The following is a 25,863-nucleotide window of genomic DNA, read 5'->3' as shown; positions in this document are numbered from 1 at the left end:
CCCTGCCAAGTTGTTGATTCCATACGCTTGATTGACATTCTTGTGAAAGTTAGTATGCAAGACGGGATAAAATACATCACCTAATGTGAATTATTCTTCGCCATTTCCAGAGGAGAAGTACACAGTGATCTACCCGTATGCAGCGAGAGACCAAGACGAGATCGACCTGGAGAGTGGCATGACAGTGGAGGTCATTCAGAAGAACCTGGAGGGCTGGTGGAAGATCAGGTAGAACACAAAACCCCAGAAGCGTGTCTGTCCACTGTGGATGCAGGCTGTGTGTCCATGTGAATTTCATTGAGTGTTTGAATGTCTATGTGTGTCAGAGTTGGTTGCTGTTGTTGTTGTGTTTCTTTCTATTGAAACCGTAGACGTAACCTCTCTGCTGCCGTCTACAGGTACCAGGGACAGGAGGGCTGGGCCCCGGCGTCCTACCTGAAGAAGGCTGACATCCTGAGCCAGAAGCTGGCAGCAGGCCACGCCAGCACCAACGATCTGGACGGATTCTCCAAGCAGCAGAACCAAGCCAAAGAGAGCAAAGGAGACAACAAGGACCAGAAAGACAAGGGCTTCTCCCCCTTTGCCAAGCAGCACAGTGAGTGGGAACTAAGAACTGTAAACTACAGTAACTCATTTAACAACTAACAACTTTAACTCTCTACTTAATGGGAAATCTCACAGCACCCCAACATCAACATATGTGAAAATGTATGATGCTTTTTGTCTTTGAATAATGCCTACCTGCAGGCTTTAAAGAAACATTTCAAAAATCAACATATGGTATGTGAAAATTGCGTGTTTCTATGATCTGTAGTAAAAAAGATAGAGGAAGGAAAGTGTTTCCAATGGTATCATCAACCAATTAGTAGACAGTAGGCAAAGCCTCCTCACAATTGGTTAAAATCACATGACGCACGCCAATGATGTCATTGGAAACACTTATCTGCCTCTATCCTTTTTACTACAGAACAGAAACACACCATTTTCACATACTGTATGTTGATGTTGGTATATAAAGTAGAAAAATTATAACATGTTCTTTTAAAGCCTGCAGGTAGGCATTATTCAAAGACATTATAAAGCCTCATACATGCTTATAACAAGTAATAAAGCCATATACACGCAGGCTTACTTAAAATGTTACCAAGACATCTCATCTGTATGAGAGATGCCTCCTCAGTCTCCTCCCTCAGAGATGTTTCTCTGCTAAGCTCTCTAACTCAATGCCAGAGTAATGTAAAACATCCTACTTTATTTCCTAGTAAGTCATTGAGGAGCTGAATGCCTCCCACAACTACACCTCCATTAGTGAGGATCCATTACACATAGTTAGAGCCGAAGGCCCCGGTCTACAGAGCTCATCAGTCTGCATCGAACACACTGCTCTCTCTCTCTCTCGCTCCCTGGTTTGTCTTTCTCTTTCTGGAACTGATATCTTCTCCTATGAGGAGTGGATGTGAATGCAGGCAGTGTTTTGAGACTGATGGCCTGTGATGAGATGCGGCTCACTGGAGTCTGATTTCCTCTGCCTTTTCCTCTACAGAACAAGGGGCGAGACAGAGACCACCACCACGCAGGGATCTCACCATCGTAAGTACCCTCCACTAACCACACATCCTGCGACACCAACAACACTCCTTAACAAAGACATTTGTCTTAATGAGTTTTGCATTGATTTGATGTTTTGATCTACCACAAGTCAAATCTGATACGGACCCACTCTTTTTCTTCACACCATCCCTCCCTCCCTCCCTCCAGCCGAGGGGGCAGAACCTGCCCAAGCCGCCCACCCCACCTCAGGTGGAGGAGGAATTCTACACCATTGCAGACTTCCAGACCACCATCCCAGATGGCATCAGCTTCCAGGCTGGGGTCAAAGTGGAGGTGAGACACATATTGGTATATGGTTATTGTTTGATGGCAAACAGCCTACCATCGCCCGCCTAGAGATACCTTTCAGATTTAATTGATACATTTGATTCCATATGCAATACATTTGTTTACCACAAAAGAGTCAAAACTCAGAGTGAAGTTCAATTAATGAATTAACTCCTTGATACTACCCATCCCGCATGCGGGAGCGTAACATAGCCTCAAACTAATTAGCATAATGCAGCGGACATAAATCTTCCTAGAATATGTTCCTATTCATGAAAATCACAAATGAAATATATTGAGACACAACTTAGCCTTTTGTTAATCACACTGTCATTTCAGATTTTTTAAATATGCTTTACAGCCAATGCTAGACAAGCATTTGTGTAAGTTTATCATGGCATAATGCTATGGCTAGGCTCTGCTAGCATCAGGCAACATTTTCACGAAAATAAGAAAAGCAATTAAATTAAATAATTTACCTTTGAACTTCAGATGTTTTCACTCAGGAGACTCCCAGTTAGATAGCAAATGTTCCTTTTTTCCAAAAATATTATTTTTCTAGGCGAAATAGCTCCATTTGTTCGTCACGTTTGGCTGAGAAATCGACCGGAAAATGCGGTCACTACAACAAACTTTTTTTCCAAATTAGCTCCATAATATCGACAGAAACATGGCCAACGTTGTTTAGAATCAATCCTCAAGGTGTTTTTCACGTAATAATTCGATAATATATCCGTCGGGGCAATTGGTTTCTCATAAGAAGCGATTGGAAAAATGGCTACTTGTGTACTTTACTTTAAGATTTTCTGCGGGAGCCACCATGTGACCACTTGCTAAATGTGGTCCCTTATGGCTTTTCTTCAACATAAATGCGTAAAAAGACGTCACAATGCTGTAGACACCTTGCGAAATACGTAGAAAACGTAAGCTCATTCGTAGCTCATTCACAGCCATATAAGGAGTCATTGACATGAGGCGGTTTCAAAAAATGCGGCACTTCCTGATTGGATTTTTATCTGGGTTTCGCCTGTAACATCAGTTCTGTTGCACTCACAGACTCTCACAGAATATCTTTGCGGTTTTGGAAATGTCAGTGTTTTCTATCCAAAGCTTTCAATTATGTGCATAGTCGAGCATCTTTTCGTGTCAAAATATCTTGTTTAAAACGGGAACCAAAGACGCAACAGCTGTAATGTGTGCCCCTCGAATGGCAGAGCTGAATACGTATCTACCTCTCATGTAGAGCAGCAGTCTCTTAAAGCAAAGCTCCCCCCACTCATACAGTGTTATACTTTAGCAGTTTTCCACTGTGATTGACGTAGACCCTTCACCCTGATTTAAGACTTTTTAAGACATTTCAATAGTTTCAACATCCCTTGGCCCACTTCCTAATCTCGTCTGGTTCCATAGCCCTTGGGCCCCGTTCCTTGTCTGGCTTCCATAGCCCTTGGGCCCAGTTCCTTGTCTGGCTTCCATAGCCCTTGGGCCCAGTTCCTTGTCTGGCTTCCATAGCCCTTGGGCCCAGTTCCTTGTCTCATCTGGGTTCTGTAGCTCTTGGGCCCACTTTCGCTTCTTGTCCTATTGTTACTCCAGACAACATATCATGGGTCTCTGGTCACAGGGAGTACATAGACACTTCTTCAAACTGACACGCTAATATTCAGCATAACACTTTTCTCTACTTTCACAATGACTTTGTAAGGCAAAACATCTCAGAGACTTAAGACCTTGTTCTACTTCTCCTTAATTACTCAAAGGCCAATCATTTCACAAACAGCAATTATTTACAATCAGAATGGAATGGGATTTGAATGATGCTTAGCAAAATGCACTGACTGAGTACAACTTCTGCTGTCTCTTCCTTCCTGATTGACTCACTGGTCCCCTGTTTCTGTTGTCCAGGTGATAGAGAAGAACTCCAGTGGTTGGTGGTACATTCAGATTGAAGACAAAGAGGGCTGGGCCCCCATTACCTTCATCGACAAATACAAAAAGACCAGTTTGACCCCGCGCCCTAACTTCCTGGCACCTCTGCCCAACGAGATGGCCCAGCTGAAGCTGGAGGATGGCACTGCCAGCGGCGCGGGGCAAGAGGACAGCTGGTCCAAACCGCTGCCAGACGAGCCCACTGCGAGCAGCGAGTCTGGAGCCCGGCCCAAACTCAGAGACTGGAAGTCCAGCGCCAGTAAGGGGGCATCAGCCTTCTCCGGACCCCTGCCTCCTGCCCCGTCTGCCCCACCTGCTGAGGAGAAGCCAGCCTTGCCACCCCGTAGGGAGTCCATCAACAAGAGCCTGGACATTGAGATTACTGTGGAGAAACTCAGGACAGACCTATCCAAACCCATGCCTCCAAAACCCCAAGCCCCAGGTGTCATCATGCCCCTGCTCACCCCCAAAGCTGCCCCCTTCAAGCCCGACAAGCCCCCCGAGCCCAAGAGAGAGGTCGCGAACAAGCCTCTGCATCTGAAGAATGAGATGGGTCTGGAGTGTGGCCACAAGGTCTCTGCCAAAGAGGTGAAAAAGTTCAACCTGAAACCTGTGGCTAAGCAACCACCCAAGCCCAAGCTTGATCCACCGGAGGAGAAACCAGAGGTCGCCGGCCTTGCACTGTTCATGAAGCCTAAACCCATAGTCCGGCCCAAACCCGTCCCAGCTGCCAAGCCAGAACCGCCAGCTGAGAACAAGTTGGACATCACCAACCTGAGGAGCAAGCTGAAGCCTTCAAAGCCAGTTGAACCAGGCTCTGGATTAGCAGAGCCAAGCCAGCAAAACGGCACTGTAGCCAACAACGGCCCTAGCAACGTTCTCCCCAAGATGCCGCCCCCCAACCTTCCCCCTAATAATGCTTTACCCAAGATGCCCCCTCCTAATAATGTTCTCCCCAAGATGCCGCGTCCCAGCAGCCCCCCTATCAATGCCCTACCCAAGATGCCCCTGGCCTCCAATGCTCACAATGGCAAGGCCACTGACGAGCCCAAATTCCCCCACAAGCAGCAAAACGGCCACGGACAGGTGAGCCCGGACAAATGTGCTGTTTCCCCACACAAAGAACCTCCAGGTAGACCCGCCGTCCTCCCTAGGAGACCCCCTCCACCCAAAAAGACCTCTGAGCCGTCCAGCCCCACAGAAACCAAAGCCCCCCTGAAAGAGCTCCCTGACACAAAGTCTGCTCCCCCTCAGCTCAGCAGGCCCCCTCCCCCTAAACCCAAGGCCTTCGTACTACCCCCACCCAAAGACAAGGAGAAGGTGGTCCCAAAGCCCCTGCTTAAGAGTGAGAAACCAGGCCCTCCGAGGGACAAGCTGCCTCCTCTGATCAAGGATCCCAGTAAAGAGGAGCTGTTCTTGGCCGTGGCAGACTTTGAGGGCGACGATCAGACGGCCAGCTTCAAGGAGGGCACCATGTTCCAGGTGATGGAGAGGAACAGCAGCGGCTGGTGGTTTTGTAAAAATCTAGGAGAAGGGCCAATGAAAGAGGGCTGGATCCCCTCCAATTACCTGACCAAGAAACCCTAAGTACCAGGTTCTGTTTGCTTTTTTAATACATAAAGATATCACTAATTGTATTTAATTAGCTTTTTATTTATAGTTACCTTTTTCTAAATATGTGTTTGTTACTTTGTTACATTCCATTTGTTTAGCATTCGAGCGAGAATGAACCAGCAATGACACGTTTGTTGCATTTCTTTCTCTATTTGTTTTACTTTATATCCTCGTTTCAAATTACCAGGCATCAAATCCGGGAAAAGCAAATGTCCCTTTCAAGTTCACTTTGTGCCATACAGTATGTTACTCAAGCCTATGTCATTTTATGATATCTATCACAAGCTTTCTAATAGATCAAAATATGTTCTTCCAAGCCTTCTATGATATTGTGCCTCAGTATAATATTCAGTGCTTTAAGCTTAAATATATGCAATTTAGCTAGTTGGTGTCTCAGTTAGCATATCAAAGATGCTTCAGTCTAATGAGTAGAGTTGAAACTGACAGTGCAATGCATATGGAAAATAAATCAGACCATACGATAGAGGAACCAGGGTCCGTATTCACAAAGTGTCTCGTAGGAGTGCTGATCTAGGATTAGTTTGGCCTTTTAGATCATAATGAATATTATTACATGAACAGGGTGTACCTGATTCTCGATCAAACCCTCGATGGCCATGTATACTCAGATACCTCAAAGAACAGCCGTCCTACTATGGCTGCAAGGGAAGTTCAAGAGGACACTTCGTTTTTCAAGAACTAAAATAGCAACACTTCAAGAGGAGTTTTTGCCAAGTGATTCTAAGTGCTTATATGAAACATTTATACAGTTAATGTGCTTGTGAATGCTTTTTTCTTTAGGAACTGAATAATAATGTTGCGGTTGATTTTTTACAGATGTGCACTTTTCAGATTATTTGGACTGATTCAGATGGTTCAGACTGATACAGGTTTCCCACTGTGGCTTAACAGACAGAGAACTTAGTGTACAAATGAATGCCATAGTCAGATTTTAAAACCTCAAATAAGGTCTTAACATTGGGAAATGTATGCCAGAGTTAGAGTCTAGTTCATCTCCTCTCAGGATGGACTGAATTGACTTCATTGAAATGAAATGGACCCCTTCCCAGTACAATGGTGAAAAACACACAAGTAAGAATGACTGATTCAAGTAGATATTACATCAGGCTGCCTCTGGTAAAAACAATATTCCATAATTATGCTGTAGGCCAAGGTCTACCATTACTACAGCCCCTAAATTAGGGAATTCACCTGTGATTTGTGCATATAATACAAAATACTGAATCAACAAAACAGTATTATAAAGTGTGATCATTACTCATTGTTTTACATTAGTGCTTGACTGGTTTCAAGCACAGACTCGGAAAAATAATGATTGTACTTCCAGAATGAAGTAATGTCATCTTTTGTCACTTTGTTTACTTTTCACCTCTTGCCCCGTCTGGTCATTGGGAAATAGGGTCTACTCAGTAGTGGAATGAAGGGTGTTTGGGATGTTGTAATTGGGCATGTGGAAAGGCTTATGGTTTGGTCTCCTAGGAGATGCACGGACAAGGCTAGGAGTGGCTGTAGCTCACAGGTTCATTGGAGAATCTTGGAATATGGTTGATCTGCTCCTAGCTGCTATGCTAGTTGTTTTTTTCTCTCCCCATTTTCCCCTCTGTATCTTCTTATGTTAGTACTATGTCCAATGTCATTCCATGGCTGATAAATCAAAGAAATGCAATCAAGTGTATTATTTTAAGGACTTAGTGTCAGTGCCCGGTCATGACCAACATTGGTAACAGTGAAATGATCAGTGAAGTTACTTGGAGTTTTCCCATCTTTTAGCCAGTGTGCTTAGTGCACTTAAAGTAATGCTATTCATAATGTCAGATTTGTAATAATGATCAACACATGGAGTAAGGCCTGAATTAGTGGAATGTCTGCGTGAAACATGGATTGGGTTAGAATGAGAGTTGGATAAACAGTTTGTTACTGAAGCATTAAGACAAAAGGCAAGCAGGGATGTGAACACCGTAATGTAAGAAAACAGTATGGGATGTTAGTCTTATTGCTTTACGTAACACTGTACCCTAAAACAGACAATTTAATACATTTCAAAAGGCACTTTTTCTTTTGAGATATGCAGCAGGACATCTTTTCCCATCAAATTGCAGATATCCCATCTTTTCTTATTCTTGTATTTCCTTTCATATTAAGTCAATAAACATTTTTCATTTTTGTATGGTGTCTTGGTTTTCCTTGGAAATGATTTAGTATTTTGAGTAAACGGATGCAACCTAAACATGAAAGCCATAATGGTATCAAAAGGAGAATATTCTATAACATGCTTGAGAAGCAGATGCACTATTGTAAAGTGGCTGTTCCACTGGATGTCAGAAGGTGAATTCACCAATTTGTAAGTCGCTCTGGATAAGAGCGTCTGCTAAATTACTTAAATGTAAATGTAAATGAGAAGAAGCGTAGTAGACATAAGAACATTTGCCTTTATTAGACTTATGTACAACAGTGGTTTCTTCTGTTGAACAGTCACATTCACTCACACCCCTTACAAATACAGCTAAACAGAGGGAAAGATGCAGTCCTTACAAAAGAAAGAAACATTGTTGGTGAGCGAGAGAGCAGATGTACCTGATAGTTGACCTGATTACTGGACGTTAAACAGGTCTAGTTGGTCCGAAAACAAGGCCCATTTTCAAAAAGCAGACATGCATATCAACTGCAAAACGTTTTTCAAAATAACAATTACAAAACAGAATGAGAAAAAAAACAACTGATGCACACCCTCAAAAGAACCTAGTATACCCTTCCCAGTGCAAAGAAATGTACATTTGATGGAGCAAAAATATCAGTTTAAAGCTGACAGTGCATTTAATATAAACATCGAAACAAATCAATAACCCTAATATAATACACAATTAAATTCAAATCTTCTACCTCATAAGATTCCTTCAATGACGACAGTATTCCGATTTGGCTTCGTTAGTTCCCATCCAGTGTACTAGTATCGCCTTTACAGTAAAAATGCAGCACAGAAATAAACATGTCAGAGACATTTTAACTTTAAATGAGTCACAACCAGTTTTTCCTAGAACTCCAAAAACAATAATTTGTTCTTCAACCTTTTAATTAAAAATGATAACTTTTCCCTGACTTCTCCTGTTTTCATAAACTCACCTCATCCAAATAAAAAAGGTAAAAACGAACTAAGCAGATCTGTCAATCCACACAATCTGACAGTGAAGAGTTCAGCATTTTTAGGTTAATATGTACAGCGTTGAAAAATGGTTTCAGTGGGAATTCCATTCATTATGTGTCCTCACAATTCTGAAGATCATGCTCTGCTCTTTTTAAAAGTAATATGAACAAATGTAAAAAATATATAATAATAATAATAATTTGGCAAGTAAATACATCTGGGTTGTTCCACGAAATGAGTCCCTTTTGCGTCCCTTTGATATTTCAAGTACAAATTGTGCAAGTGTCCTTCAATATAGACCACATGTAACATTCAAAAAATCTGATTTTTAACATGAATAAAGACTTGCTAAAGTGTCCCTCTGTGCATCTGTGACTTCTAGGAATATTTTAACCCCAAAACCTCTCCAGGTTTTCACCATCATTGTAAAGCCCTAGTTTGTGTTCCTTTGACAGTCACTTCTGAAAATAATTTATATGTTTTTAGTGATTCATTGGTAAAAAAAAAAAATACCGTCCCTCATTTTAATGTCATACCCTGTTACGTGAACTGAACTCTCGTTATAATATGGTGAAACTATTCCTTAAAAAAAAAATACAATAATTTCAAGAGACATTTAACATTAATATTCAAATCATAGTGTCAAAAGCAGGTGAGATGGTTCTACTCTTTTTGGCCTTTTGCCGGTGTTTTGTGGTGGAAAACTGAGCAGGTCGAGCATAACACCGCTGTTACCCATAGACAGACAGGCTAGACATTTTCTAACAATAACATTTTTGGGGTAAAGCTTGCATTCAATTGCCCCTCCCTGTTGCACACAACAAGCTTCCATTTGCCCTGTCACAAGGGGATTTATGGCTGATTTAAGATGAAGTCATCAACTCTGATACTTTATTTGGCACTTAATAGGAACTTTAGTTATTTTTGTATTTAACCTCTTAACTTAAAAAAAAATAAGTTGAACATTTGCTCTTTATGACAGAATGTTAAAATATATATTTTTAAACCAAATTACACTACTCAAAAGGCTACTCATCTGCTTTGAACTAAAAGGCTGTTGAGCCAAGCCACACAATGGCAACGTAAGAGAGATTGAATGGTCATATTTCAGTGTGTTCATTATGCAAGAGACTGTTTTGAATTAAAACAAATATTGCAGTGAAACAAAAATGCTTATTCATTGGCTCCCACCAATACAGCGTTGTCTGAAGTACATTTTGGTTTATTTTCCACATTCCACCTGAAACACTGTTCCCCGGCTGACCCTCTTTGGGATATGGGATGCCTCACCACACACTCCTGACTAACTACAGCTTAGCCTCATGCTTACTGGTCACATCGTAAACCAATGGGGATCTGTAGACTTAAAAAGGAAACACTGCATGGATGAATAAGATCCTATCAAGCAGCCTGACACACGTGGAATTAGACTATCTTCAAAATAAAATATGACCAAGCCTTGACATCTTGGGTTAAATCAAATGATAAAATGTTAGAAACATGACTTAAAACATAAATATCTTAAAAATGAAAGAAAAGTTCAGGAGGAAGACTATCTAGTCAAGCATTTCTGGTGAGGCTGAGGCATCTGGCAGTGGTGGTGGTCTTTCAGGTTATGATGTGGGATAAGAGGTCAGGGTTGGTCCTGACAGGGAGAAAGGAGGGTGTTTAGAGGGGAAGAGATGCCTCTACGTGGTAGAGGACTCAGAGTAAGGGAGGAACTTCGTGAGTTTGTTTGGGGAGCTGGGGTTGAGGCACTCAGAGTCCTCACTCATCTTAAAGAAGTCCTCCTGGTCCCTCTTTCTCTGGTTCAGCTCTTCCTCCAGAGCCTGGGAAAGATAGAGGGTGGAGAGAGAGAGATGGGTAGAGAGAGAGAGGGAGAAATAGGGAGAGAGAAATAGAAGAGAGATGGGTAGAGAGAGAGGCGGGAGGGAGAGAGGGAGAAATAGGGAGAGGGAAATAGAAGAGAGATGGGTAGAGAGAGAGGAGAGGGAGAAATAGGGAGAGGGAAATAGAAGAGAGATGGGTAGAGAGAGAGGCGGGGGGGGAGAGGGAGAAATAGGGAGAGGGAAATAGAAGAGAGATGGGTAGAGAGAGAGGCGGGAGGGAGAGAGGGAGAAATAGGGAGAGGGAAATAGAAGAGAGATGGGTAGAGAGAGAGGCGGGAGGGAGAGAGGGAGAAATAGAAGAGAGATGGGTAGAGAGAGAGAGAGGTGGGAGGGAAAGAGGGAGAAATAGGGAGAGGGAAATAGAAGAGAGATGGGTAGAGAGAGATCAAAGCTATGGCAACTCCAGTACTGGATATTAATGTACATTTTACAACTTTTCAATGTCAACGATATTAACTGTTTGGGACTAAAACAATTGGATACCATTTTCCTGGGCTTGAGCTGCTCCCTCCACTCATTGAGCTGGTGGTTGTGCTGCTCATCCAGAGACTTGAGCCTCTGAGTCTCGTTCTCAATCAGCAGGTGGCACTTCTCATTCTGCGTGCACACACACACTAAAATTAAAGCAATACTTGTGGAATGTATTTTCTTTACAATCCCACAATTTGTGGAGTTACATTTTATTGTATATTTATTCCACCCCACTAAGCACAGACACACACACAGACAAACTGACACACACACAGACAGACTGACACACACACAGACAGACAGACTGACACACACACAGACAGACTGACACACACACAGACAGACTGACACACAGACAGGGTCACCTGTAGCTGCTGCAGCTCCCTGACATTGCCTTCACACTGGCCAATCATGTCCCTCATCTGGCTCTCATGCTTCTGCTGCTGGTGCTGCCGCTCAGCCTTCTGACGCTTCTCCTCCTGCTGGGCAAACTGCGGAGGTGCGCACACACACACACACGAAAGAGGGGGAGATCGAGGAATGAGAGATCAGTTTACAACCCTGAGACAGTTCAGTGATATGAATATGATATACACTACATGACCAGAAGTGTGTGGACAGCTGCTTGTCGAACATCTCATTCCAAAATCGTGGGCATTAATATGGAGTTGGTCCCCCCTTTGCTGCTATAACAGCCTCCACTCATCTGGGAAGAAAAAAAATGGTCCACTAGATGTGGGGACTTGCTTCCATTCAGCCACAAGAGCATTAGTGAGGTCGGGCACTGATGTTGGGCGATTAGTCGGCACTCGCAGTCGGCGTTCCAATTCATCTAAAGGTGTTCGATGGGGTTGAGGTCAGGGCTCTGTGCAGACCAATCAAGTTCTTCCACACCGATCTCGATAAACCATTTCTGTATGGACCTCGCTTTGTGCACAGGGGCATTGTCATGCTGAAGAAAAGGGCCTTCCCCAAACTGTTGCTAGAATGTTGGAAGCACAGAATTGTCTAGAATGTCATTGTATGCTGTGCATTAAGATTTAAGCCCAAACCTTGAACAGCCCCAGAACATTATTCCTCCACCAAACTCCTGGTATCCGCCAAACCCAGATGAATCAGTTGGACTGCCAGATGGTGAAGAGTAATTCATCCACTGCACAAGAGTCCAATGGCAGCAAGCTTTACACCACTACACACTTCAGCACTCGGCGGTCCCGTTCTGTGAGCTTGTGTGACCTACCACTTCACAATAACACCACTTACAGTTGACCAGGGCAGCTCTAGCAGGGCAGAAATTTTACAGACTGACTTGCTGGAAAAGTGGCATGCTATGACAGTGCCACGTTGAAAGTCACTGAGCTCTTCAGTACAGGCCATTCTACTGCCAATGTTTGTCTATGGTGATTGCATGTCTGTGTGCTCGATCATTCTTCTCTAGCCATCACTTGCACACCTTTTCTGATATAAGTATCCATTTGAATAGACATCACAGCCAGCCAGCCAGCCAGCCAGACAAACTGTACTGCATCGTGTGTTCCTGCTGGTATTCATCGAGCTGTCTGGTTGGTTCATCTGCCCCCTGGAGCCTCACCTTACTCCCTTTACATATCTTCATCCCATGGCTACACTTCAACAGTTACATTTTGTTTCTACATTTACAACGGCAGTCTTCACCCTCCCCTTCCCTCGTTTCTCCGCCTCTCTCTACCCAGACATTCTGTAGTTTTCTTGTACCTGTTTGATCTTCTCGCGGTCCTCCGAGGCGCTGCCCGTGGAGTTGATGCGGAGGCTCTTCTTGAACATGACCATGCGGGTCTTGCCCTCACTGCGCTGGATCTTGGGCATGCGACCCTTCTCCTGCTGCTGCCGGGCCTTCAGCACCTCAATCATCCGCTGGTTATAGCACTGCATCTGCTCTTGTTCCTGAGGAGACAAAAAATAGACTATTTTTAACCTTTATTTAACTAGGCAAGTCAGTTAAGAACAAATTATTATTTTACAATGACGGCCTACCCCAGCCAAACCCTAACGATGCTGAGCCAATTGTGCGCCACCCTATGGGACTCCCAATCACAGCCGGTTGTGATACAGCCTGGACTCGAACCGGGTCCGTAGTGATGCCTCAAGCACTGAGTGCCTTAGACTACTGCGCCACTCGGGAGCTCATCAAAAGCATAGGTATGGATGAGGATGCACACACACACATATTGCAAAGGTCAGGGTTACTGTACCGTACCTTCTCATGCTTCTTGAGCAGCTGGTGGCGTTGGAGGAAATACTGGTCTTTGAGCTGCTGTTTCAGCAACTGGTGCTTCTCATGAAGGTTCTTCTCCTCTAGGTCCCAGATAGTAGCTTCCCTTTCTGAGGACGGAAAAGTAGAGAGAGTGAATGATCGACTTCTGAAAGCAGCTGAAATAAGAGAAAGAGTGATATTACATTGACCAATTGGAGGGGAGAGTGTAATCACTCTGAATGAGTATGCATCTGTTACGTTATTGAGGAGGAGAGGGCTTGAACAGATCAAGGGTGTACAGTACTTTAACTGAGCTCAGGGAGTAGTATTCCCTGTGACGGGGCTCTGACTAGACAACTCACTGGATCAGCGAATGTCATTGTGCTAAGTGTTGATGGCACCCAGACATCAAGTGTGTGACGCTGTACCTCTGACGAGGTGTTGTTTCTTGTCGAGACACTGCCTCTCCGTCTCGGAGATATCCCTCTTGTTCTCTGAGATTATGCTCTTCAGCGTTGTGTCCAGATGGTCCTTCTGGTCCGACAAGAAGTTCTGCTCCTGAAGCACAGGAAGTGATGACACATTAGCATTTTAACCGGATTTAGAGGTCAGTGTTCGGGTGAAAGAAAGCAGCTTGTATTTACCTCTGTTTGCTTCATTTGTGTAAAGCTGTTCATTCTCTGCTTCATGGCATCTTTCCGGGTCTTTCTGGGGAGCTTCTCAACCTCATTCTTCACCTGGAAAAGTTATTGTAAAATACATGGACTTAATATTAATAACAATACCTCCCTAATTTTTAAACTAATCACACACACACACACACACACCTTACTATACATACATGTGACGACTTTTACTGGAGCAACAATTGATTCCAACCCCTAAGCCAGAAAAAGCCTTTTTACAAGTGAGATCCTCACTTCTCTGAATTTGTGTTGGTTTAGGTATAGTAAAACATGTACACACACTTTCTCTCGCTCCATCCTCTCACCTCCTTCTTCTTGTGCTTCATCTGCTCCTGGAACTTGGTGTAGTCTCGTTCCTGTTCTGCACGGATGTGTTTGGTCTCGTCCCTGAGCCTCACAGTGTGGTCCGTCTCCATCTTCTCAATGGTCTGCTTCTGGTGCTTCTCCAGAGTCTCCAGCTCCGTGTCGTAGTACTTCTTCTTCACCTGGGAGGAGCAGAGAAAAAAATTGAACACCTTCACCATCAAATAAACTATCAACATATTTCTATCATAAGTAGCCATGATCCTGGTCATCCAGATGGGCTGGAAGGAGTTAGAGCTGGAGAGGGTAGGAGAGGTTACTGTGGAAAAAGTAGAATGTACATTTTACTTTTATAAAATTTGTAAAATGTCAAAAGGGTATCAGCGATAATATCCCACATTTAAAAATAATAAAATTATTGTCTGTCAATTGACAGACATGACAAAGGTCTTGTTCGTCTTTTATTTCTCTTGGCGAGGGGGATGTAGAAAAAGGATTCCATTAGACAGCTATCCAATGGGAGGTTGACGCGACACGGCGGGGGGGCGTTGACGGGACAGGTTGATGTGACACTAGTGCGTAGGTGTTGGTGTGAACTCAGCTAATATCATGGTGTTGGTATAGATGGAGGAAGAAGGAATTCTGGGATTTCATCCATGAGTGACACACACGTGTGTCAGAAGCCTCTATCAGTGAAAACACTAAATGAGGGGTGTGTGTGTGTGTGTGTGTGTGTAGACCTACGTTCATCTCCTGGTCGAAGCGTCTCTGCATTTGCTCTCTTTGAGCGTCCAGCTTGGTGTTGAGTAAGGCCTGAGCACGGTGCTCCTCCTTCTGCAGCAGACGCAGGTCCCGCAGCTCCTGACGCCTGCGCGGGCACACACACACACACACACACACACACACGCGCATACATGACACACAAAGTTCAAATATTCTTATGACAGTAAGTCTTGACCTTCACATACTTTGACAGTGAAAACACTGGGAGATATGACATTGCCTAAAAAGACTTGGAGGCAAATAATGCATCAAAGATCTAATAAACAGTCAGTCACAACATTGTAGACTGAATCAGTTATAAGCACCATGACACAAAGGTTTTTCATGTTAGAAGACAGAATATATTCTCTCCATGAGATAAGAGGAGTGTTCAGGGAATAGTCTTGCTCCCTCCATGACGATGACAACAGAGAGCTTAGAAAGGAGAGAAATCTGACTACCAGATAGCAAGTGTGTGAGTGACAGTGTCTGAACCATATAGTGAACTGATGAACCAACACAGGGTGTGGTGTCACATTATCACCACTAGACAGCAGTGAGAACACATGGCTACTGGCTCAAGGTCTTCAAATCAGGGAGAATGACTGTTCAGAACACTTTGAACTTGATTGTAAACCCCTCAATTTCCAGATTATCTATGTTGTCGATTGGGGGGGGGGATTTAGGGAGTCATAATAGTCATGTGAAATAGTGAAATATTTGTCCCATATAAAACAAGTGACTGGTATACCATTGTGTTTACTAGTAAATATCTTATCACTGTTAGGGATTTATCACAATCCTTCCTTATCACTAAGGAATATAGAATGTTCCATGCCATGTTGCTCACACTGATCTGTGGCCATTGTCTCATATATTGACATTTGCAATTTTTCAGCTGAATTCTTTTCAGATGAAGTCTAGCCACTGGTTGCTGTCACAAAGCTCCTCTTGTGTATTTGTGCACTGATCTCAAAAGGGAAAAGAGCAGACCAGGATGCCCAAAATAGTCTGTTTACATTAGGGACATACGAACACAGCCCAGGCTCTCAACAACTCAGTGTACCAGAGATCCTGTTTTATACAGAGAGACGAAGTATACCCGGCCCTTTTTCCTGACCTTGATTCAGGGAGAAAACAAGAAGGGTTTACCAGGAAGCAGTGAGACTTGCCTGAGAAACCTCATCTCTTCATCTTTCTTCTCATCGTCGCTGATGATCTTGGATGTGGTCACACTGACCTGCACGCCGTCGATGACAAATTTCCTGGTGCGCTTCAGTGTCTTATTGGAGAAGCGAGAGTCCTAGAAAGGGAGGAGAGAGTACTTTAACTTTTTGCGCAGTTACAACTTTTTGCCTCTATTATTTTGGAATGTGTGCAAGTGTAATATTTACTGTTCACTTTTTATAGTTTATTTCACTTGCAATAAAGCCCCTTGAAAATGAGAGGGAAAGAGAGAGAGAAGTAGAGAGTGATTAAGAGGCTACTATATAGAGTAAGACTGTGTGTTTAGTGTCATAATTGGGTGACTGACTGCAGCAGTGTTGTTTACACTGTTAAGACCATTTTTAAAATCAGGAAATATATTCCGCTTCATGTTTTGTTTCCTTTCCTTGAAACATGAGAACAACACACTAGTGTCTTTAAAAGGAGAAGGTGGTGAATGGAGAACACTGTATAGCCTGCCTGCCAGTTGACAGGAAAGAGCAGTACTTGTGTAAGACTGCTGGGCAGGTTCCTCTATAATCACACTGCTCTGCTGCACAGGGAGGGAGAGCCAAGCAGGAAGTGAGATTCTCTCTGACAACAGAGCTCTGTCAACCCCCAAATACAGTACAAAGATAGTCAGGCTCCACACTGATTCTTACTGGGTCAGACCTACTTCTGTCTCTCCCCAGGAAAAGTAGCATGACCCTGGGTGACACGGCTACATTTCAAAATAATTAGTGGAAATTATTTTCATCCTATTGATGAAAAATAAAAGTGTATAGGTCCAGTTGAACAAACTCTGTTCTCTCTACACCTCTCACCAGAGAAGTAAACATGTCCTGCTGTAGCCATTCTAAACCTTTGACAGAGACACACTGTGCGTATGTACATGAACAAGTGAGCACACATCCAGTGTTCTCAGGGGGCCCAGGGGTCTGTAGAGCAGCAGCAGCTCGGCTGGAGCCTCTCATTTTGGCTATAGCCTCCCTCCCTGAGATCTCCATTCATAAACCCCTGGTCCTCCTGACCTGCCCATCTCTCCTGAACACCACCTCACACTTACACACAAAAATCCCATTAATCCCATTAAAAATATCAGCTTGTTGTCAGTGGAGTTCCACTGCTTGACAAGATCCAAAATGGATGAATTCAGGTTATGGATAGTTTAAAGGGGCAATCTGCAGTTGCTTGATCCATTTGTGGACTTATCAATGAATGATATGTACCCATTGATTCTTGAAGAATATAACTTAGAAATGCCTCATGAGCTTAGTTCAGCGGTCATACCCAATCAGAACCAAAAAAAGCTTGTTTAAAGAAAGCACATTTAAACAAACACTGTAGCCTCAAAACATGGTTAAAACTATAATGTTGATATCATGGATGATCAGTCCTTGCATCCATAGCTCTGTCAATGAGCCCCATCCCTCAGCTTTTTACCCAGAAAGTGCAGGCAGGACGCTTCGTTATTGTTTCAAATGTTGATTTCCGCTTTAAAGCAGCCCTACGCAGAAATTGCTACTCCATTTTCTGGTCACTGAAATTCTACTAGTTTGCTTAATTGACCCATGTTAACCACTGTGAAATATATTTTACATAACCAAAAATATTATTTTCAGCAGTTTGAAGCTGGTGACAAAGCCGAAAGTAAAAGATGCTAAAAAGAAACTTAATGGGAAGCATAGAAAGTCTGGTGACTTTTTAAAAGGACATGGGGCAGAGAGAAAAATTAGCACAACTAATTTCCTGCAATTCTACACATTTTGCTATACAGTGGAGAGAACTGTTTGCAGTTTTTAATATGATATCTGAGTCACACTGACTTACAAAATCAAATGGGCCCCCTGGCCGATAATTCGACCATGAGAACAAGTTTAGATAGCTGGCCTTTAAACTAACTTAGCAATCAAAAAATACTGGCATGTGACTATCAGGGACTGACATAAGAGGAAAAACTGTTGATGCACAACCACATTTCTGAATTCTAGTAATCTGACTCGCAACAGTAAGTTGAGACCTAGACTGAGTTCCTAAAATTGATCCGAGGGCCCTCAAAAGGAGACAGCCAGTTGCCCATCCCTGCTCTACTCCATCATACCATCTTTTAATGGTCATTTTTTCTCTTTAGAAGTTCGGGTTTAACCAGTTACATCTTGATATAAAATGCCAAATATGTAAGAGTATAACTATAGCTTCACTAAGGCTAATTATCTCCAGACCTTGAATAAAGTAACATAACAAAACTGAAGCTCACTCACTAGTGTTTCCAGTGATTAATGAGTTAATGAGAGCTCAACAACCTCTGCATTCTCAAAACAGTTGCTTTGTGAGTAGGTGTTAACCGTGTCCACAGGTAGCCATTGTTATGTAAAATGCAGCCCAGGGAAGTCACAGCGGTCTCACCCCAAGTCAGAGCAGGTACACCAAGGCCATAGCTCAGTAAGCTACTGGAGCCTGGCCGTGGAAATAATCATAGAGGAGTTAAGTCGTAGATTTTTTGGTAAAAGACTGGGGTAAATCTTCAGTGGAATGCGACATTAAACATGGGATTTACTCACCACCCTGGAGGAGAGGGTCCCGTCGTCCTTGTTGACTGACATGTCTCCTGACAGGTTGAGGCTGATGTCCATGCTCTCAGAGGCAGACATGCTTCCCGCGTCAGAGTACCTCTTGGAGATTCTGCCATTGTGGTGGGGCATCAGGTTGTCCATGTTAGCCCCTATAGAGGCCCTCTCCGGAGGCCCACTCCTCAGGTTGACATTCATCCCGATCAGAGGTGTGGGGTCTGGGGTAAGGGTGCTGCTGCTGCCCTCCTCCTGGCTTTGGGGGAGCTCTGGTACCTCTACCACCTTAGGCTGTGCCAGCAGGGGTGGGTTCTCGGTCTCGGGGGTGTCCACGGGCTTGCCCTCGTCCAAAGTGGGGGTGCTCTTCCCATCCTCGATGCCCGAGTCAGAGGCGGTCTTACCAGAGGTCTCGCTCTCGGGCTTGTCCGAGTCCACGATGCTGATGCCATCGTCGGGGAGTTGTCGGTCCATCAGCTGGTCATCGACCTTGTGGGGCGGTCTTAGGGGGAGTTTGGCCTCGTCCGCCACAGGGGTTTTGGAGGGTGTGTCTGTGGGTTGGTCCCCTTCTAGACTAGTCTGAGACAGGTCCTTGTCTGGAGACTGGAGGGAAGAGAGGAAAGGAGAAGAAATCCATTGTTATTTGAGGCTGTCAGCAGCCAGAAGCACCTTCAGTGCCAATGTTGAAAGTAATCACTCTAATATGAGACAAATTAAATGGATGTAGCCTTAATGCCTAATAGTCTTAGTCTCTTGGCTTCATATTGCAGCATAAAGCTGGTGTTGACCTTTAGTGGTACTGTCTCGTGGAATGAAGTTATTCCTGCTGAAACTCTGACCTACACCAAGTCCCCCTGCTCAGAGAACCTGAGATAGGTATGAGCTGTCTTGGAGCGTTAAGCAAACAACGTCATCTGCCATATTTACGACTGCGGCCAGCCTTTCAATTGGCTCCTCTAAACACAACTGGAGAAATCTACAGATATTAATATCAGAATGAACTAGCTGGTAGCTCTGGGGTGGGGTGGTGGTGGGGTCATTTATCAACCGTGCGTACATTTCTTACTAAATTCTGGCATACGTGGAGATTCTAGGATTTGTGTGTGCAACAAATGATTGCGATTTATCAAACTATCTCCTGCCTTGGTATAGGCTCTAAGATTAAGTAGGCCATTATGCCACGCTCATATCCCAAAACAATACTGTAGCCTACCCATACTGTCATAGGTTACTAGTCTGGGGCGGCAGGGTAGCCTAGTGGTTAGAGCGTTGGACTAGTAACCGGAAGGTTGCGAGTTCAAACCCCCGAGCTGACAAGGTACAAATCTGTCGTTCTGCCCCTGAACAGGAAGTTAACCCACTGTTCCCAGGCTGTCATTGAAAATAAGAATTTGTTCTTAACTGACTTGCCTGGTTAAATAAAGGTAAAATTAAAATTTACTTTCGATGGTTAGATATTGAATGAGCGATGGGTAAATGGTAGCATGGTTAGTTATTGAATGAGCGATGGATAATTGCTCCTAGCATGGTTAGTTATTGAATGAGCGATGGGTAAATGGTAGCATGTTTAGTTATTGAATGAGCGATGGATAAATGGTAGCATGGTTAGTTATTGAATGAGCGATGGATAAATGGTAGCATGTTTATAAATGGTAGCATGGTTAGTTATTGAAACAGCGATTAAATGGTAGAATTGAAACAGCGATGGATAATTGCTCCTAGCATGGTTAGTTATTGAAACAGCGATGGGTAAATGGTAGCGTGGTTATTTATTGAAACAGCGATGGATAAATGGTAGCATGGTTAGTTATTGAAACAGCGATGGATAAATGGTAGCATGGTTAGTTATTGAAACAGCGATGGATAAATGGTAACATGGTTAGTTATTGAATGAGCGATGGATAAATGGTAGCATGGTTAGTTATTGAAACAGCGATGGATAAATGGTAGCATGGTTAGTTATTGAAACAGCGATGGATAAATGGTAGTATGGTTAGTTATTGAAACAGCGATGGATAAATGGTAACATGGTTAGTTATTGAAACAGCGATGGATAAATGGTAGCATGGTTAGTTATTGAAACAGCGATGGATAAATGGTAACATGGTTAGTTATTGAAACAGCGATGGATAAATGGTAGTATGGTTAGTTATTGAAACAGCGATGGATAAATGGTAACATGGTTAGTTATTGAAACAGCGATGGATAAATGGTAGTATGGTTAGTTATTGAAACAGCGATGGATAAATGGTAACATGGTTAGTTATTGAAACAGCGATGGATAAATGGTAGTATGGTTAGTTATTGAAACAGCGATGGATATTCTAATATTGGTTGTGTAGCGGGAATATACCAGTCATGTCAGAAAACGAGGGACACGTCCTGCTATATGATTATGATTTAGGCCTATATATAATCAAATTAAAATAAATATATTAAGCGACGTTCTGCTATGCGAACTGGGTATGGGATCTGTTTACCAACATATGCATATATTTTATCATTAGGCCGAGACGTTTTAATGTTATTACCATTATGATTCATGTGCGTCAAACACCTCCATTTCTCCCAACAACAACATTTGCATGCAATACAGTTGATCAACCACTAGAAGTTGCGCATACGCATGGTCTGGGATTTGTGTGGCAATACACACACTTTCCCATCAAATCCAAAACGTATAAATACCAACCTTTGCAGGAAAACTAGCGCACGCGAGGTTTCGTCTTTTTTGCACGCACGTTCGCACGCACCTTTGATAAATGAGGCCCCAGGCCCTGAGAGGGCTGTTCACAACCTCTACACTCCGCCAATGCACATGCTGTAGGTTCCTGCGCAAAGGAGGTGTAAGGTTTCCTGAAAGATGCTCTCAGGCCTCGAGTCTCCCTCTGGGGCGGGGGGTTTGTGTTTGTGAGGTGAAAGGTTTGTGTTTGTGAGGTGAAACAAGCAGTTTACTGATGAGCTAAGCTTAGCAAAAACAATAATGAAGACAACTGCTGATATACTGATGAGCTCAACTGCTGATATTCAGACAATAATGAAGACGATATACTGATGCAACTGCTGAGCAAGACAACTTAGATGAGCTAAGCAAAAACAATAATAAGACAACTATATACTGATGGCTAAGCAAGATAAATGAGCAAAAAACAATAATGAAGACAACTGCTGATATACTGATGAGCTAAGCTTAGCAAAAACAATAATGAAGACAACTGCTGATATACTGATGAGCTAAGCTTAGCAAAAACAATAATGAAGACAACTGCTGATATACTGATGAGCTAAGCTTAGCAAAAACAATAATGAAGACAACTGCTGATATACTGATGAGCTAAGCTTAGCAAAAACAATAATGAAGACAACTGCTAGGGTCCACCCAAAATGACCTCAGGTCCATAATCACATAATATATATGAATGACTCATTATCGCCTAGAAATAATCCAACCAGTCTAATGTCGTTAACTTCGTTTCAGTACAGTTTTATTAGAAAAATAAGGTATATGTTAACTTAAAGATAAAATCTGTGGAACAGGGGTCATGTCAAACTTTGAATAAGGAAGTTGTCAAGAGGAGAAGCTAAGGCGATATCTGTGCCGGTGTGCAGGACAAATAGCATGTATTTTTAGTGTTGAGTAAGTGGGTGTGTTTGTGAAAGCATGAATTCCGGTTTCTGTTCCTTTGTTTGGCTCCAGTGAGTTAGTGTCCTCAGATTTTCTCTCACTTTCTAATTCACTTTCCCCCTATACATGCATAAACCACAAACCTATGACTCGATCACATGGCAAGTACACAGAAAAACTTAACTAGAAGTGTTTGATTAATAGATCTGATAGGATTTGAATAGTAGATGTTTTAGGGGCTGTTTCCCTGAAACAAATTAACCCTTATCCTGAAAAAAACAAAACATTTTCTATGCAGATTCTCCATTGAGGTTGTTTTTACATCCTGGATGAGGCGCAATCTTTGTGCAAGAAATTACATTTTAGTGTTTGAATAGTAGAATGACCATACAAAGAGTCCTCATCATGGACATAATGGCAGCAGGGGGGGTCGATGTCACCCCGGGAGTGTGCGACTATCAGTATGTGCAGAATGTGCTCGAGTTTGTGTGCGTTTGTTTTCTATCATCTCAGTGTGTGTGTGTGTCCCCTCGGCCCCATCTCAGTGTGTGTGTGTGTGTGTCCATCTCAGTGTTTGCACTCCTAACACCACAGACACACCCCCACACTTCAGTGAGCGCTGTCCTGACCTCCCCTGCTCAGTCAATACACTCCCCAGTTAGAGGGTAGACCACACACACACACACACACAGGAAGCTGCGGATTGTGGGGTTTAGGGCGTGCTAGCAGAAACATTCTGAAGTCAGCATACATAGAAACTGTCAAAAGTTGATGTACTGTAATTCGATACAGCCATTATTGTACGTAGACATTAAGATGACATTGCTACACACACACCCTCCTTTGATTTTCCTCCCATTATGATTGGTAATGAGATTCATTCTTGGTTGAATAAGCCAAACCACTGAGATCTATTGTATAAGGCTAGTATGAAACAAGCATTTTGCAACAATTTGTGTATGTGACCAATAAAATTGTTATTTGAGATTGTTAATATCTCTCTCTCTCTCACACAAACGATAAAGAGGGAGATGATGAAGACACAGTAGAGTGTTGGCAGTAAAAGTCTTACCACTGGGACTGTGAGTTCAGCGGTGTCATCCTCCTCTCCTTCCTCTCTATTGTCCTCAATTTCCTCCATGACTTCAGCCTTCGCCTCGGCAACCAGCTCTTGCAGGGGTCTGTTAGTCTTCACCGAACAGACAAAGGGGTGCTGGGGGGGGGGCAGAGGTAAGAGGGAGTCAGGACAACCATGTTACAACTCAAGAACATAGAACAGTGACCGGGGGGCATAGTAAGCAAAGAGGAACTTTCACTGAAGGGAGAAACTTAATGTGCCACCTGCATCGACCCATGGCAAGAATACCAGAGACCAGGGTATGAGCTCACCCTGATGAAACAATGAAGAGTTTATTACCCCAAATACACATATGCTTATGATACCAAGTTCCTAGATTAGACAGAGCTAAAAAGAGAAGAAGAATTTAGAGTGAATGAATATGAGCTGCCTTAAGAGGGGATCATTTGACAGCCACAAACAAGGCTGTGAAAAGGTTCAGGTAGCCCAGAGAAGATAAGAGAAAGTAATCCATTATTCAGGTGATTTGCACCACAGGTAATTTAATTGGCCCAGCTGGTGCAGGTAGGCATGTGTGAGGAGACTGGCTGAGGCGCAAAGGGACACTCTGGGCTGCCTGAATCTGTGTGGTAGCATTAGCAATAGCTTTTAACTTCTCCAATGACAGAAAATGAATCAAGTCAGCAATGAGTCAGGGGAGAACAGAGTGCCAGCTATCAAACAGGTGACAGGAGAACGTCAGGCAAAGTGCTGTACTTGAACACCACACAGCAGTGTCTAGGGTATCAAATAAAACAGTGAGAAGCATTTTAAAACACGTCACTAAGACTTATGGACTTCGCTCACTGGAAATCCAAGAGAAATTATAAGACATTCTAAAACACATCACTTCCTGGGTACACGGTACAAGCTACCTCTCTATAACTATTATAAAAACCACAAGCTTGGTTTCTGCTGAGCAGAACAGTGAGTCATTTTACACTGCAGCCCCTCTCCGAGACGCAGCAGCTCGGAGTAGGAGTGCTGATCTAGGATCAGCCCTCCCCGGTCCATGTAATCTTATTCATTATGATCTAAAAGGCAAAGCTGATCCTATATCAACACTCCTACTATGGTAGACTCTGCGCCCCTCCGGCTTCAACATGTTTACTATGACATCTGAGCCCAGACCACTAGCGCTACACTAAGCCAACGTACAATGGGTGAAGAAAGCAAACGGCTAAAGGGGAGTGCCTCACCGCTGTAGCCTCCCTCACCCAGGCCTGGCCTGCTGATGGGCCACGCACGGTGTGTCAAATGCTTCACTGTCAACCAAATGGCCCAGAGGTAGAGGCACAGAATGGCTGAAGTTACTCCCAACTGCTGGTCCAGTTAGAATTTGGGCATGGGTAATCTGATCCTAGATCTGTGGTTAGGCCAAGATAGTCCCCACCAGTCCCCACCAGATCCACCATCACGGCCGTGGGGAGTTAAGATACTTCATCATGTGGTTGTGTAGACAACATGTATACAACATTCCTCATATGGGATGAGGCGACCATGGACATCAAATCGTTATGTCATATGTGCCGAATACAATACTTACGAGAACCTTTCCCAACAATGCAGTTCAAAAGTAAGAAATCTAAATAATAAACAAATAAATAGTAAGAATAAAACAATAAAGAGACTATAAAAGGAGTACCAGTTCCAAGTCAATGTGCAGGGGACAAGGTAGTTGAGGTAAAAGTGACTCGGTGTGTGTGGTGTCAATAAGCACGTGTGAGTGTGTTGTGTGTGTGAGCGTATGTAGTGTGTGTGTTCGTGTGTTGGAGTGTCAGTGTAGTATGTGTGAGTGTGTGTGTCGAGTCCAGTAAGTGTGCATAGAGCCAGTACAAGAGAGTCAGTATAGTATGTGTGAGTGTGTGTGTCGATGTGTGTAGAGTGTCAGTGTGTATATGTGAGTCGAGTCCAGTAAGTGTGCATAGAGCCAGTACAAGAGAGTCAGTGTAGTATGTGTGAGTGTGTGGGTCGAGTCCAGTAAGTGTGCATAGAGCCAGTACAAGAGAGTCAGTGTAGTATGTGTGGGTCGAGTCCAGTAAGTGTGCATAGAGCCAGTACAAGAGAGTCAGTGTAGTATGTGTGAGTGTGTGGGTCGAGTCCAGTAAGTGTGCATAGAGCCAGTACAAGAGAGTCAGTGTAGTATGTGTGAGTGTGTGGGTCGAGTCCAGTAAGTGTGCATAGAGCCAGTACAAGAGAGTCAGTGTAGTATGTGTGGGTCGAGTCCAGTAAGTGTGCATAGAGCCAGTACAAGAGAGTCAGTGTAGTATGTGTGGGTCGAGTCCAGTAAGTGTGCATAGAGCCAGTACAAGAGAGTCAGTGTAGTATGTGTGAGTGTGTGGGTCGAGTCCAGTAAGTGTGCATAGAGCCAGTACAAGAGAGTCAGTGTAGTATGTGTGAGTGTGTGGGTCGAGTCCAGTAAGTGT

The 25,863-nt window shown here is 43.5% G+C and overlaps 2 protein-coding genes across 4 annotated transcripts in view; one reads left to right on the top strand and one right to left on the bottom strand.

Annotated features, from left to right (window-relative positions):
- Nucleotides 1-7,604, top strand: part of sh3pxd2b (SH3 and PX domains 2B) — a 52,890-nt gene extending 45,286 nt beyond the window's left edge. For all 3 annotated transcript variants that reach the window (XM_064982274.1, XM_064982273.1, XM_064982272.1), the window contains 5 exons: nucleotides 111-228; nucleotides 399-595; nucleotides 1,544-1,590; nucleotides 1,759-1,884; nucleotides 3,781-7,604. In XM_064982274.1, the coding sequence (XP_064838346.1) occupies nucleotides 111-228; nucleotides 399-595; nucleotides 1,544-1,590; nucleotides 1,759-1,884; nucleotides 3,781-5,391 (2,099 nt within the window). In that variant the 3' untranslated portion in view covers nucleotides 5,392-7,604. The remainder of the gene's footprint in view (nucleotides 1-110; nucleotides 229-398; nucleotides 596-1,543; nucleotides 1,591-1,758; nucleotides 1,885-3,780) is intronic.
- A 244-nt stretch (nucleotides 7,605-7,848) lies between these two features.
- Nucleotides 7,849-25,863, bottom strand: part of stk10 (serine/threonine kinase 10) — a 54,094-nt gene continuing 36,079 nt past the window's right edge. Inside the window, exons 8-19 of the mRNA XM_064982271.1 lie at nucleotides 23,393-23,533; nucleotides 18,693-19,298; nucleotides 16,098-16,228; nucleotides 14,908-15,031; nucleotides 14,166-14,345; nucleotides 13,819-13,911; nucleotides 13,603-13,732; nucleotides 13,178-13,302; nucleotides 12,676-12,864; nucleotides 11,307-11,432; nucleotides 10,954-11,067; nucleotides 7,849-10,410 (exon numbers count right to left, since the gene is read on the bottom strand). Of these exons, the coding sequence (XP_064838343.1) occupies nucleotides 10,270-10,410; nucleotides 10,954-11,067; nucleotides 11,307-11,432; nucleotides 12,676-12,864; nucleotides 13,178-13,302; nucleotides 13,603-13,732; nucleotides 13,819-13,911; nucleotides 14,166-14,345; nucleotides 14,908-15,031; nucleotides 16,098-16,228; nucleotides 18,693-19,298; nucleotides 23,393-23,533 (2,100 nt within the window). The 3' untranslated portion in view covers nucleotides 7,849-10,269. The remainder of the gene's footprint in view (nucleotides 10,411-10,953; nucleotides 11,068-11,306; nucleotides 11,433-12,675; nucleotides 12,865-13,177; nucleotides 13,303-13,602; nucleotides 13,733-13,818; nucleotides 13,912-14,165; nucleotides 14,346-14,907; nucleotides 15,032-16,097; nucleotides 16,229-18,692; nucleotides 19,299-23,392; nucleotides 23,534-25,863) is intronic.

Source organism: Oncorhynchus masou, chromosome 12, assembly GCF_036934945.1.
Source record: "Oncorhynchus masou masou isolate Uvic2021 chromosome 12, UVic_Omas_1.1, whole genome shotgun sequence".
Taxonomy (NCBI): domain Eukaryota; kingdom Metazoa; phylum Chordata; class Actinopteri; order Salmoniformes; family Salmonidae; genus Oncorhynchus; species Oncorhynchus masou.
This window is presented reverse-complemented; position numbering and strand designations above follow the sequence as displayed.